The 14,351-nt window shown below is 57.2% G+C and overlaps 1 protein-coding gene across 1 annotated transcript in view; it reads right to left on the bottom strand.

Annotated features, from left to right (window-relative positions):
- The window catches only part of ZXDC (ZXD family zinc finger C), a 30,047-nt gene extending 20,652 nt beyond the window's left edge, over positions 1–9,395 (bottom strand). Inside the window, exons 1-5 of the mRNA XM_012931665.2 lie at positions 8,294–9,395; positions 5,896–6,048; positions 5,631–5,709; positions 4,802–4,932; positions 1,233–1,403 (exon numbers count right to left, since the gene is read on the bottom strand). Coding sequence (XP_012787119.2) covers positions 1,233–1,403; positions 4,802–4,932; positions 5,631–5,709; positions 5,896–6,048; positions 8,294–9,269 — 1,510 coding nt within the window. The 5' untranslated portion in view covers positions 9,270–9,395. The remainder of the gene's footprint in view (positions 1–1,232; positions 1,404–4,801; positions 4,933–5,630; positions 5,710–5,895; positions 6,049–8,293) is intronic.
- Between the last annotated feature and the right edge of the window lie 4,956 nt (positions 9,396–14,351).

The raw sequence follows: 14,351 nt of genomic DNA, 5'->3' as shown, positions 1-14,351 counted from the left end.
ATTTGGATGGAACTTGAGGAGACAACATTAAGAGAAGTCAGGAGGAGGAGGACAAATACTGGATGATCTCACTTAACTGTGGTACATAGAATTTCAGGACAAAAGAATGCAGGCATCAAATGAGAGAAACCTGGGTTACCCTGAACCCTAGATTACGAAAATGAGAAGACAGAGGAGGAAGGAAACTGGGGGAGGGGAGAGAGAAGGGGCGGAAGGGACATATAAGGGGCAGAAGTCAGGGGCCTCGGGCACAGCCGGTGGTGCAAGAAGTGAGGTATGTGTATACACACGGTAGCCAGGAGACCCAAACTCAAAAACGTGCTGTGAAGAAGGCAGGCTTGGGGCGGAGGGGACCTGGGTCATTGGCGGAGGACACAAGCCCTCTGAAGCAGGATGTCAGGGAGGACACGGCCCCTCATGGCAATGACTGACTGCACAGGACAACCCGTCAGAACTGCTCGGAGTCCCCTCCTGAGCTTTCTGACGGGGCTGGGGCAGGCGGCAGTGGGCAGGGTCTGGGCAGCAGTGCCATGGGCCACTCTACACTGCCTGGATTTTAGCAGGCACGCCCCACCACAAGCAACCGCCCCGCTGCCCTGGGGAGCACCACGGGGTGAGGGCCCAGAAGAGAGGCTGCCACTGGCTACCTGGACGCAGCCTCATTCTGCGCAAGATGGGCCCACGTGGCCTCAGGGCAGAATTCTGAGCTTCAGACCATGATGCAACCAGGGACTGGGCCCTCCTGTGCCCAGCACCCCCATTCTTGGGGGCTGTCCCTGGCTCCGTCCAAGCCCTCGCTCCAGGCCTCAGGTGCCACCCTGTCCTGGAGTAGGACCTGCCTGGGCTTCAAGGGCTGTCCTCAGCAGGAAGGATGGGAGACAGGAGAAAGTGCTCAGAGGAGAGACTTCCAAGATGGGAAGGGGGAGGGACATACTCCAAATTCGGGACAGAGACCACAGCAGGACAGAGACTTCGGAGACACAGATCAGAAACATCCAGAAGACAAGAGGAAACACTTGGAGCTCCAGGGCAGGCTGGAGTCAGGCGAGCAAGAAGCAGGAGAGAGCCCGAGAAAGGCCTTGGCAGGCTCGGTCCACGGGCGGGCGGAGAAGTGACTGCCGAGATGCGCTGCCCCTACACACAGACACCTGGAGCGAGGTGCCGAGGAGGCCCCCACCCTCTGCCCACCCTCTGCAAGGCCCCCGGGGCGGGGGGCGAGGGGGGGAGCAGACCTGGGCGCTGGCTGTGCTGTCGGACCACATGTGCCTTCATGCTGTGCTTGGAGCTGAAGAGTCGGTTACAGCTGGAGACTGGGCAGCGGCTCTTCGGGGCACCCACGTCCTGCACGTGCTTCTTGGAGTGAATGTACAGACTGCTGCGGGCCGAGAACCTGGCACAGCACCCTGGAACAGAGGACAAGGGTCAACCCTGAGCAGCGCGCCGCCTTCGTATCCCCTCCCCGCTCCCCAGCAAAGCACACACAGGAGCACACTCGAGCCTAACGTGGAGCCACGCGGCAAAGAACAGCAGCCAGAGGCCAAGCCTTGAAGGAGATCTCGGCTGCCCCGAGCCTCGGCGCACGAGCACTCCCGAGGCTCCGCCCTCCGCCACGGCACAGGGCTGCCGGGAAGGTGCTGGCCGACTAACTCGGGGCTGAAACAACTCAAGAACCCAAGTGCTAAAATTAGACTAATTATCTCTGAAGCTGTCTTTTAAAGTAGTCTATATTTTGACCCTATACAACTTCGAGGTGAAAACTCAACAGCTCCCCAAAGCCTATTCCTCCTGTTTCACAGCGAAGCAAGATGCCACGGAGCAAAGCAAAAGGCTCAAACGGCACAGGGCTGAGAGGGGCCTGGAGATGGCCTGGCCCTGCCCACTGGCCCGCAGAGCAGTCAGGAAGAGGCCCCCAGTGCGCCTCTGAAGCCACCTACCCCGGCGGCTACTACTGCTGGGGCTGCTTTCCGTAAGGACACAGGCCTGTGGCCTGGGAGGGGCAGGGGAAGAGCAGCTTCGTAGGAGATAAAATCAGAGGAGAGAGAAGACAAAAAGGTGGCCTGGGGGCAGGGAGTATCTGAACCTGAGAGAAGGCAGGGGCCACCAGCAGCCCAGCAGCGAGGCCCAGGGAAGGTGGGGAACTAAGACGTGAGGGCCACAAAGAACAGCGGGGCTCAGGCTAGAGAGACTGACTCCACTCCAGCGTAGCCCTCCAAGACCTCCTGACCTCCTCTCTGTAACGCAACTGACCCCTGCCTTGCAGGGGCACAAGGACCCAATGAACCAGCACATCAGCGTCTCTGCACAGCGCATGTCCACATGGAAGGCGCATCACAAGTGCTTAAGTCCAGGCCATGGCGAAAGGCCGTCAGGTCAGGGCACAGCCTCGGGGCCACGGCAAGGAGAGGCCATCGGGTCAGGGGGCCACGCCACTGATGGCCTCTCACACACACAAAGCTTCAGCTCCATTTCCAGGCCAGGCTCAAGAAAGAACTTCCCTCCCTCCCAGGCCCAGCCACGGTCCCCGGGGCAGTTTCTGGAGATGGAGCCCGAGCAGGAGCTCTGGGCACAGGCTCCACCCAGAGCTTGCCCGGACCAGGCTCCCGCACGACTGGGCCATCCGCCACGCTCTCGCCAGCAGGGAGTTGCCTTTTCTCCAAAAAATACTTGCTAACTCAAGAGGCAACAAAATTAATTTCATTTTAATAAAGTAGGACTCAGCAACTGCCCACATGCGCACCAAGGGGCCCCATCCAAGGGGCAGAGCAGCACCTGCAGAGCTGACACAGCGGCCCCGGGACAGCCGCGTGAAATGCCTGTCACACACACTGTCCTCGGCCCCCACCCAGGGCCCGACATGCTCTTTCTGTTGTTACTTCAGCAAAGGAAGGGGGCGGGGGTAGGGTGGTGATTTAACTTTGCGTTATGGAACATTTTTAATTACCTCCCGTACCTGGAAAGATACAACCGACCCCAGAGTCCGTCTCGCCAATGACTAAGTCTCAGCCCATCTGATAAAGGGGCCTCCAAGGCCTCCACAGACTCCGTCTTCACCTCCACTTCCCAGAGAAGAACAACCAGCACCCCTTTCCCATCTGGCTATCCCTGCCGCTTCCTCTTTGCCTCAGCACCCCGGTAGGGCGTCCCAGCAGTCCAGGCTAACACAGCTCTCAGAGGGCCCTGCCTGTCCGCCTCCCAGAACCCCCCCACCCCTGCCCCTCCGCCTCCAGCCCCACCCAGGATCCTCTTCTACCCTTTAAACAGAATTTGGCAGTCCCCACCCAAGATTTTGCTCGAGTCTCTCTTTTTTCCTTGTTTTGATTTTGGGCCATGCCCTGTGATGCTCAGGGGTTTACTTCCGGCTCCGAGCTCAGGAATCACTCCTGATGATGCTCTGGGGACCATATGGGATGCCCAGGATTCAATCTGGGCAAGGCCAGTGCCCTCCCTGCTGGACCAGCTCTCTGGCCCCTGCTCTAGTCTTTTCTCGCCAGATAATGAGGCAACCAGCACTGGAGGGTGACCCTGAACTCGGGCACACTCCTAAGAATCCGGAGTCTCATGAGCACTTTCCAGATGAGTGCTGCGGTCCGGCTCCCCAGCACTAAGGCCAACTCTTTGACCGCTTCTGGAGGTCAGTGCCCGTTTGGGGACACCAATGACGAGAGCCACGACCGCTCCACTCACCAAGCTGCAGCAGCACGCGCCCTGCCTGAAGTCCTGAGCGCCTGAGCCTGGAAAACCCACGGGCAAAATGCAGCCTGTCCAAAACAACTCCTCATCCTTCCTCCAGTCACCCCGCCACGGTCCCCAGATCAAGCGAGGCACTGTCCCCCAACTCATGCCACTCCCCAGCCCCCAAGAGATGCTAACTCCTGTGTCATCTGTCAAACCCCAGCCCTGGCCCTTCCCCTCTCCCCAGGAGACCAAACTGGGCTGAGACTCAAACAGGTCCTCAGACCCCCTTGCTCCCGGCATGCATCCTGATGCAGGCACCCGGGGTGGGGGGAGAGGGAGGCTGCCCCCACACTGGCCTTTCTACTCCACCAGCCAAGACCCCCTTTTCCTGGTTGGTTATCGTTTCCCAGCACCTGCAGGTCACTTGTGTGTGTTCCCTGCCTGCGCTCGACAGGGCCGTGCCTTCATCCAGCACCTGTCCTACGGTCGTCCTGTTCTAGGACTGGCCCCAGCTTCAACGAGTGTTTATTACATTTGCGGGGCAAAGGATTGAACCCAGGGCCTCACGCATGCAAAGCAGGGGCTCTACCACTGTGCCCCAGCCCTGCCCCTCCAATGGATGTTGATGGACCCCTTTTCTGGGTAAAAGACTGAGGCCCCGACAAGCTCACCAGAGGCCATCAACAGGTCTCCTGGCCTCCTCACCCAGAGCAGCCGAAGCACTGGGTGGGCCCAGCAGAGACCAGCGGCATAGCGGACTTTGGTGAGTGTCTGGGAGGAAGCATCCTTTCTGAAAAGCAGCCCAACCTTCCTGCTCTCCTAGGGCCCCAGGCAGGTGCCTCACAGCCGAGTTCTGACACGCAGGCTGTCAACAGAGCTGTCTACATGTCTGTTCCCAAGTAAGCCAGGCAGGTCACTGACAGTGGCCACACCTGCAGGTGCACCGTGGGGCCAGGCAGTGACGTGGGTCTGATTCTGAGTCTCCTCTTTCCAACACATGGAAAACAGGCCGAATCAGTCTAACACTGCAACTCTGAGCCACACTCGTCTTTAGACAACCTGAAACTGACAGCATCGGTATGGACAGGTTCTAGTTCACAGCTCAAAGCACTGGGTTCAAATCTACCTTCCACAGGACACTCAAACGGCTTCGTGCCCAGGTGGGTTATGCTGTGGCCCTTCAGGTGCTCTGCCCTGGTGAATGACTTCCCACAGCCTTCCACGGGGCAGGTGAACCTCCGGTCGTCATCGTGTTTCCTGCCAGAACGGAAACACAGGGGTTACTCCGACAGCCCAGAGGCACCAAATCTCATGTACATCAGACAAACTCTTTGCATTTAAGAAATAATTGGCACTCCTCAAACACCTGGACTCTGTCACTAGTCTACGTTGGCAGGCCTGCAGGGACCCTAAATTAGGACGTCCACGGAGTCACCGACATTAGTGATGTCCGCCCAGAACAGTCAAAGCCCAAATGTATTGGTGCGGCTGCTCCCACAACTTAGAAATTCTGACAAGAAGTTAACTTTGCACTCCACAGAGGGCAGTAAGAAGCATTTGCCCAGGATCTCCCAGTGCAACGAGGGAGAGTGAGGACACCAGAATCATAAGGACCCTTAGTCAGAAGAGGGTCGCAGAGACAAGCGCACATGGGCTCCGCCCATGGCTGTCCACGCAAAGCTTAAGGAAGAAATCCTCTTAACTGAAGGCATGTTCTTCAGCAGTAAGCGCTTTTCAGGATCACGTGCACAAGCACAGAGATGACACCCGTGAAAGTTGTGTGCATACCACAGAGTCAACAGGTGACAGCACTGAACCATTCTGCTCACAGCTCCCAAAATTTGCCAGATTGTTTACATTAAGCTCCTTTGATCACTTCAAAAATTCTAAAATATATTTCATCCTTCAGTGTCTGCTGACAAACTTGAGAATTCACACCCAACGTAAAGATTTACCTTTTGTGCCGCAGGAGTTTGGACATGCTAGTGAAGGTCCAGCCACAGCTGTCAGAGTCACAGATGAAAGGTCTTTCACCTTAGAAAAGAAGACAGTGACACCACAGTTAGAAACCTGACAGCTACTCAAGCTCAGGGCTTGGCTGTCCCCCTCAGGACCGTGGTCCCATCAGATAGGTTTATGGACAGCAAATCATAAACTGACCGTAAGACAAACCACTCGCACCCCCGAAGCCCCACTCGACCCCAGTTCCGGAGGTATTACCTGTGTGGCTCCGCAGGTGGATTTTCAGGCGACAGGCTTTGTCATACTGTTTGCTGCAGCCAGGGAAGGAGCACGAGAAGAGTTCTTGTTCCCTGAAGTGGGCGCGGTTGTGGGAGAACAGCGCACTCACGGTGATGAAGGTCTTCTCGCAGCCTGACAGAGAAAACGCACATCTTGCTCGTGGGTGGAACAGACCCACCTCGTCCCCACCCCAGGACACGGTGAGCTCCAACGCCCACAAGGGGAGCACAACTGCGCAAGGACCTGCCGGAGGTGGCGTGGCAAGGCAGGAGGGGAGGCTGCAGACAGTGGGCACACAGGAGCCACCTGGAGTCATGTGACGATGAGCCCAGGTGCAGACCTGCCACGTCTGCAGCCTGGTCGGATCCTGCAGCTCTGGGTGTGTCTTTCAGGAAATCAAACATCAGTGCTGCCCGTCTCGCCCGAGCGGGCCGGGGGCAGAAATTACACCCAGCTGAAGGCGCTACTTCCCAGCAGGGCAGGTCCTCGGAAAGAGACTTAACACGCCACCTCATCAATGCTCTGCCCTCGGCATGGACATAAGGGAGAGGGATGCTCCTAACACACAGTGCCGGTCTCTCTCACACACATCACCAAACCTCTGAAAAGAACCCAAACATTTTGGGAAGAAACTACCATTTATTTTCCGACCTGCTTATTCCCGTCAGTCTCCGAGGGCGCGAGTGGCCCGCGGCTGCCCAGAGCAACGCTGGCCGGGCCCCTTCCAACACCGCGCGTATCACACAGGCACTCCGTCCCGGGCAACTGAGGCAGGCCAACGAGCCCGCCAGAGCCTCTGGGGGATGAGGGAGAAAACTGAGGAGCTGGAAGGAACCCACAGACACAAGTAGAGGACAGAGGACGCCGGTGCAGAGCGCCCAAGGCCTCCTGCGCTAAAGCAGCTTCTGCATGGGCGACCGGGTTTCAGAGGCCAGGGAACAACGCCATAGCTGAGACCTTCGCACCCGCACACTAGGATAAACCCCTAACCGCCTCTCTCAGCGTCCTTCTCTCCTGTGCCCATCCTGGGCAGGGCTCCCTGCTCTGTCCAAGGAGATGACCAGGTTGCGTGGCCTTCTGGGTCACCTAGGGTCTTCAGCCCCACCAGTCAAGCCTATCTGAGCCATCGCTGAGCCCCTGGCCCACAGCTCTGAGAGCTCTTGTCCACAAGAAACAGTCAAACTGCTTGGAAAGTATCTGGGCAAACTGTTTCTCTCCCCGGACACTGCTCAGAGCTGCCACCTGAGCAGCGGCAGGGCAGGGAACCGGATGAAGATGCGCCCCGAAAGGCACCTCCTTCCCCACCAGCCCAGCACGCTGCCCCTCTGGCAAACCAGTCCTGACCAGTCCTGGATTCTCCCAACCACCTTTCCGACCTGGACAAGCCCACCGGCAGGACACGGACCCTGGCCCTGGGCTCTCATCAGTTTCTGCCCAGCCCCTCGCTGACCATCTGACTCAAAACCCTTCAGAGCACCTCACCCCTTGCAAGGACCATCTGGCAAGGCTCCCGGGATCTAGCACTGAGAAAGGTTCCCCCCAGGAGCCTAGAGCCACAACCCCCCAAAGAGGACACTCCACACTGTCCACATCCGCGCCCCTAAAAGACCGACACTCCAAACTGTCCACAGTCATGGGAGGAGACACAAGCCCTCTTTCAGGTGCCGGAGTCCCCAGCGCCGCGGGGTCCAGCAGCCTGCGCTGCTCCTGCTCCTCCTCCTCCACCACGGGGCTGCCCGACCCGAGGGCGCTCAAGCACACAACTGGGCCAGGGACAAAGACCCCCACCGGCTCCTACACACACTTCGCAGCCTTCCTTCGCAGGCAGGGCCTGGCTCACTCTCAGAACTTTAACACCTAAGCAGCAGCAGGGCAGGGAACACGGATGAAGAAGCCTCCAGAAAGGCACCTGGGAGCCCAAAGGGAATCAGAGTGGAACAACCCTCCCCCCTCCCAGTCCCCCCGTCCGAAGCTCTACCCGAATGGCCCAGGAAGACACGACCACGGAGGGTCTCCGGGGGGCCCCCTCGGAAGGACCTACATACGGCAGATCGGGGCCTCCAGGGCGGGGAGGCAGGGCTGGGGCTGGTGGGGGTGGGGGGTGGGGAGAGAGACTCCCGCTGCTGACACCTCTGCGGTGTCAAGCCCAGTCTCGGGCAGCACAGCAAAGCGCAAGCGCGCGCACACACACGCGCACACACACACACACCTCCCAAAGCAGCAAAGCACACACATACACACACCCTGCAAAGAGCAAAACACACACACAGACACACACACCCCGCAAAGCAGCAAAGCACATACATACACACACCGCGCAAAGCAGCAACACGCGCGCGCGCACACACACACACACACCGCGCGAGCGCGCGCCTACCGGGGAAGTCGCACTTGTAGGGCCGCTCGGGCTCGAAGTGGCTGCGCTGGTGCGAGCTGAGCTTGGCGTGCGTGGGGAAGCGCTCGGCGCACACCTCGCACTTGAACAGGCTCTCCTGCTCGTGGCCCTTCATGTGCGCCTTGAGGTTGTACACGGTGGTGAACTTCTTGCCGCAGCCGGCCACCGGGCAGCCGAAGGGCCGCAGCTTGTCGTGCGACTGCAGGTGCCGCTTGAGCTTGTAGGAGGTGGTGAAGGCCCAGCCGCAGCCGTCCAGCGGGCACTTGAAGGGCCGGCGGCCCTGGCTGGCGCCGTGCGTCAGCTGGTGCACCTTCAGCTGGTGCTTCTTGGCGAAGGCGAGCGCGCACTGCGGCTCGGGGCAGCGGTAGGCGGGCGCGGCGCGGCGGCCCTCGGCCGGGCTCGCGGCCTCCTCGGCGGGCGGCGGCGGCGGCGCGGGGGGCCCCGCGGGCTGCGAGCCGGGGGGCTGCGGCGGCGGCGGCGGGGGCGGCGCGGCGGCCGCCAGCGTCAACACGCCGTGGTCGAAGCGCACCAGCAGGTCGTGGCTGTTGAGGGTGACGGTGCCCGCCAGGCCCGCGCCCAGCCCGGGGGCGGCGGCGGCGGCGGCGGCGGCGGGGCCCGGCGGCGGGGGGCGGCCGGCGCCCGCCTCGGCCTCGGCCTCGGCCTCCCCCCGCCGCTCGGGCCCGTCGGCCGCGCCGCCGCGCGCCACCTCCAGCAGCACCACGAAGGCGTCGCCGTCGTCGGGGCCCGGCGAGCTCGGCGCGGCGCTCGGGCCCGCACCCGCCGCCCCGGCCTCCGCGCCATCTTCCCGGCCCCGCAGCAGCAGCAGGCGGCGGCGCGCGGGGCTCGGGCTGCCCGGGGCGGCCGCGCCGCGACGGAGCCGGCCGGGCCCGCCGCCGCCGCCGCCGCCCTGAGGGGCCCCGCGCGGGCCGGGCGCCACCAGCAGCGCCGGCGGCTCCATCTTAAGGGCCCAGCAGCAGGAGCAGCAGCCGCCGCGTCGGCGCGGCCGCCTCGGAGGAAGCCCCGTCCGGCCCGCCCCGGCCCGGCCCGGCCCGGCGTGCGTGACGCCCGGAGGCCGCCGCCCCGCCCCCCCGACTCGCCCGCCCGCCCCGCCCACCGCGGCGGGTCGGCGCCAAAGCCCGGCGGGGACCAGCGGCCCGGAGCCCGGCCCGGAGCTGCGCGTGCGCCGGAGCCGCGGGGGAGGAGGGGGCGGGGCCGGGGAGGGCCGCGCGGGGCCTGCTGGGAGCGGGGGCGTCACGCGCCCGGCCCCGCCCCCTCTCGCGAGCTTCCGTCGGCGCCCGCCTGGGCGGAGCCTCGCGAGGCTTGCGGGCGGCCACGGGACCGGCGTCGCTCTCCCTCGGGGTTGCGCGCTGGGGCTCGTCGCCGGCCGGGCTGCGCGCGCCGGGCGTCCCGCTTTCCCGGCAGACGGCGGCCAAGTCGGGATCGGAGCCGAGCCCTTGAGTTCCGGGACCCGAACTGGTCGCGCAGCGGGGAGCGCCTTGGCTCGGCACGCGGCTGCCCGGGTTCGATCGCCGGCGTCCCCTGGGGTCCCCGGAGCACCGCCTGGAGGGACACCTGAACATTGCAGGAAGAGGCCCCACAGCTGAAAGGATATAATAATAATAATAAGGAACCCTTTTTCGTTCCTGTCCACTTAGCTGGACCCTCCCGGGGTGTCCCCGAACGGCCCGCTGGCCCCCGCGGGGTGCCGGCCTGACCCGCTGCCCTCACCTTCAGTGGGTTTTTCCTGCAGAACCTCACGTGGCGTCGTGTGGCTCCACTGTGGTGCGAACTGAGTGGGTTGTTGGTGTTTGTTTTTTTTTTAATTTCTCCTCAACCTCCCCCAGGGCGCCCTCGTGCTTCCCCCTCAGACCCGAGTCCCCTCCACGTCTCCTGACGCGGCGACCCAGCTCTCAGCTCCAATCTCTCCAGCACCACCCTCCACTTTCGATGGACCCGACGTGTGTGAGCGTCCCTAATGACTCGTGGGATCGTGCCCACCCTTGCCGTGCGCGCCCCGTGCTCTCTGGGCGTGGTGTCTCCTTCAGCTGCCGCCGCGATCCTTCGCCTTCATTCCACCTTCCTCTTCAATCTGCGGCCCCTAGTACCTCCTACAAACCGAGTTAGTCAGCCTTAGAGATTTTACACAGCTTACGGAGCCTCCGGGAAGATGCGAGTCTCCTGGACCTGGTCACCCAGACCCTCCTCCAGCGACCCTCCTGTTGATTTTTTTTCTAAGCTCTCAAACGGAAATGTTTTTATTTCTCTTTTTATCCCCTGCTAATCCGTTGTCTTTTCTCTGGTATGGAGGCTCCTTGAAGGTTGAATTGAAAACCAAGACTCAGTACTTATTGGGTAGATAAATGCTTTATAATAAGTATCAAAGCCCGAGTACATTGTACTATAGTACAGTGAGTAGGGTGCTTGTCTTGTGCACTGTGGACACGGATTCAATCCCAGACACCCCGTATGGTAACAACTGCCAGGGGTTGTTACTGAGAGCAGAGGTAGTAGTAAGCCCAGCAGGTAGTAGTAGTAAGCCCAGCAGTGGCCCCAAATCAAAACAAAAATAAAGATACATACATATAAATGGGCTGGAGTGATAGAACAGCGGTAGGGAGTTCGCCTTTCACACAGCTGACCCATATTCTATTCCTCCGCCCCTCTCAGAGAGCCCGGGAAGCTAGCAAGAGTATCGAGCCCACACAGCAGAGCCTGGCAAGCTACCCGTGGCGTACTGGATATGCCAAAAACAGTAACAATAAGTCTCACAATGAGAGACGTTACTGGTGCCCGCTCAAACAAATCGATGAGCAACGGGATGACAGTGACAGTGACACATAAGTAAGAATTTTTTGCCAAAAATGCATGGTTCCAGGACCATTCAATGGAGGAAATGATCTTTTTGACAAATGGTACTAGGCCTGTTGGATCTCCACATATCAAAGAATTATTTTAAATCCCTGTCGCACACCAGGCACAAAAAGCAATTCAAAATGGATCAAAGACAAGTGTAAGAGCTAAAAGTATAGACGAAACAGTGCATATCTGTGTGACCTTGAATAAAAGACTGGTTTGTCAGGCATGAAATCAAAAGTACAAGAAATGGAAGAGTCAGATTGGTCTTCATCAAAATTAAAGATTCTCAGCCAAAGAACACCAGCATGAAAATGAAAAGACGATGGACAAAAGGGGAGGAAAATGGCAAATTATACATTTCATATATATATACATATATATATGAGATCTGTGATCATTTTTTAAAACAACAAAAAAAGCAACCCAATTTTAAAACGCATGGATTTGAATGGGTATTTCTCCAAAGAAACATAAATATAAGAAGCATATGGAAAGTTATGCAGCATTCCTAGCCACCGGGGACATGCAAATCAAAATCACAAGGAATTTCAAACTTTGTACCCTCTTACGTTTGCTCTCATCTCTTAAAATGGAAAGGAATGAGTGCTGATGAAAATGTGGAAAAATTGAAATCCCTCACACATTTAGGTAGGAATATAAATGAAGCAACAGCTGTGGAGACAGCTTGACAGTTCCTAAAGAAGTTAAACATAGTTTCCGTGACTCAGCAATTCTGCTCTTGGAAATAGACCCTTGCGACATAAAAACACATCCATATGAAAACTTGTATGTGAGCATTCAGAGTGGCAAAGAAAGAATCAAGTGCCCATCAACAAATAGGGTCGATAGGTTATCCCTTAGCCCACACATGGGCAAGCAAAATGTCCAATGCAACATCATTCAGCCACAAAAAGGAAATGCTACTGATGCATATCACAGCACAGAAGGACCTCACACACAAGCTGAGAGGAAATAGCCAGATAGGAGAGCCACAGACCAGATGGATGCATTTCTACAAAATTCCCAACGCTGGGAAATCTATAGGAACCAAAAGTAGACTGGTGGCCATCAGGATCTGGAGGAGTAAGGAGAGAATGAACAGATTGACAGTCGCTATGGGTTTCTTTGGAAGACCATGGAAACCAGAAGTAGAAAGTCATAAGTAGCACGCAATAGGGTATATTCCAAACCATGATGTGTATGTTCTAAAACAATGACTCTGATGTCGTCTATGTCTCCACCCCCAAAAAAATATTTTGTTGGGGGGAAGTAAATGCAGAACATTTTTTAGGAATATCCCATTCACAAAGGACCATTCCATAGGGATGTGCCTATGCTTAGGAAGTTTCTAGAAACACCTAAGAATTTTGTGATGTTTGTGACTGCATCTGAAGTGGAGAGAGGGATGGGGAGAGGGGTGGGGAAAGACTTTCCCTATATACTTCACTCCCTTTGGCATGATTTGATTTCCAAAGCACGAGTGTCATAACTCAATGTGTCATCCCTATTATGGGAAACAGTATGTTTCCTTAAAATAAAAAGTAGCATTATTATATAGGTCAGCAAGTTCACTTCTGGGAATCCTTGACCTCCCCCCCGCCACAAAATTCAAAGAATATAAAGGAGGGGTTTGAATAACTATGGTCCAACATTCATCTCAGCACTTGCCCCTTTCCAAAAGGGGAAAGACCCCAAAGAGCCACCTTGTTGGATCACGAGAAACAAAATGTGGTCTTTGGAACTGGACAGCAGAGCAGGAATGCATCTCTGTACAATGGTCACATCTCAGAGTGGACGGGTCCCTCTTACCCAACATCCCTGCCATGGGGCATTTCACAAGTCAGCTTGAGTGGCCCAGACTAGACACTGTTCAGGATGTCCCAGGCTATTTCTGGATGAAAAAGATGTGTTTCCACATATGGACACCCTCAAGTCTCTGGCCCTCTTGCCCGTAAGGATGGGCCTCATCAAGTCTCCTGGGGGCCTAACTAGAACCAAGGGCCCAGGGAGGAAGAATTCTCCATTTTTTGTGTGGTCTCGAAGATTGAGTGGGGCTGACTCATCATCCTTCCCTGCTCTCACACTGGGAATCACACCTTAGGCCTGCAAGATTCTCAGATATTCAGATGCCACCCAGATACACCACCAGCTTTTCTGAGTCTAAGGGATAAGTGATAAGAGACTGGTAATAAACCCAGCCTCCCTCTCATGGGCCCACCAGACAACCAGAGCTTCCCAAAGCCAGGTCAAAGCGGGAGTCTTCTGCCCCCTTTTATTCTGCCCCCTACGTCCCCCCAGCTAAGTCAGAATGAAGAATTTCCCTCACCTAGTTTTTAAAATAAGATACTTGATTTAAACATCATGACATACAAACTTGTTCATAATACTGACTTTCAATGTTCCAATACCAATCCCACCACCAGTAACCTTTCCTCCACCATCGTCCTCATTTCTCCAATCCCCTCCCCCAAGTTGCCCCCTTAGCAGGCACACAACTTATTTTATATTGCTTGTTACTATTAAAGAGCTAATGAATGATCAAAAACATTTCAGTAAAATAAAATGTGTGAAAATTGTTTTATCTCACCACGGAGTTGTTAAGTCCTTGTCTGAGGGTTAACTAGCTGTTTGCTGCTAGCTGAGCCTTCTGCATTATTGTTTATTGAGCATAGTTGGCTTCTATGCTAGTGTCTGTCTAATTTGGTGTGTTCCTACTGGAATTTCAGTATTGTGGGATTTGGGGGTGTCATGCAGTTGGTATATGGCATCAGAAACTTCAGCATCTATGGAACTGAATTGATGACATGACATCAAGGTGGTGTGGTTGCGGGGGCTTCCAGAGGTTAAAGAGGGTGAGGGGAGGTAGCCCCCATCCCACTCCAAGAAGGCCCCAGAGGTCTCAGCCTGGACACCTAGTACCTAGAATTTTCACAGTTTGGTGTCTGTGCAAAGATTGTTAGTGCAGCAATGGAGCTGGGCTGGCAGCAGGGGGATGTGGGCGCGGCTCCAGGCTTTCAGCAGGCAGGGACTTGCCCCCCCCCACTTCTGAGAGGGCCCTGAGTTTTCCACGGGGAGTCCAGTGTGTGTTGGTGAGTTGTAGCTGCTTGACTTCATCTCCCCCCACATCTGTTTGACAGCTTCACACTGGGGCCTTTGGGAGCCCAAGGCGCGCAGATCCCACAGC

The sequence above is a fragment of the Sorex araneus genome, chromosome 4, assembly GCF_027595985.1.
Source record: "Sorex araneus isolate mSorAra2 chromosome 4, mSorAra2.pri, whole genome shotgun sequence".
NCBI classification, from domain to species: Eukaryota; Metazoa; Chordata; class Mammalia; order Eulipotyphla; family Soricidae; genus Sorex; species Sorex araneus.
The sequence above is the reverse complement of the archived record's forward strand: the minus strand, read 5'-3'. Positions and strand labels throughout refer to the sequence as shown.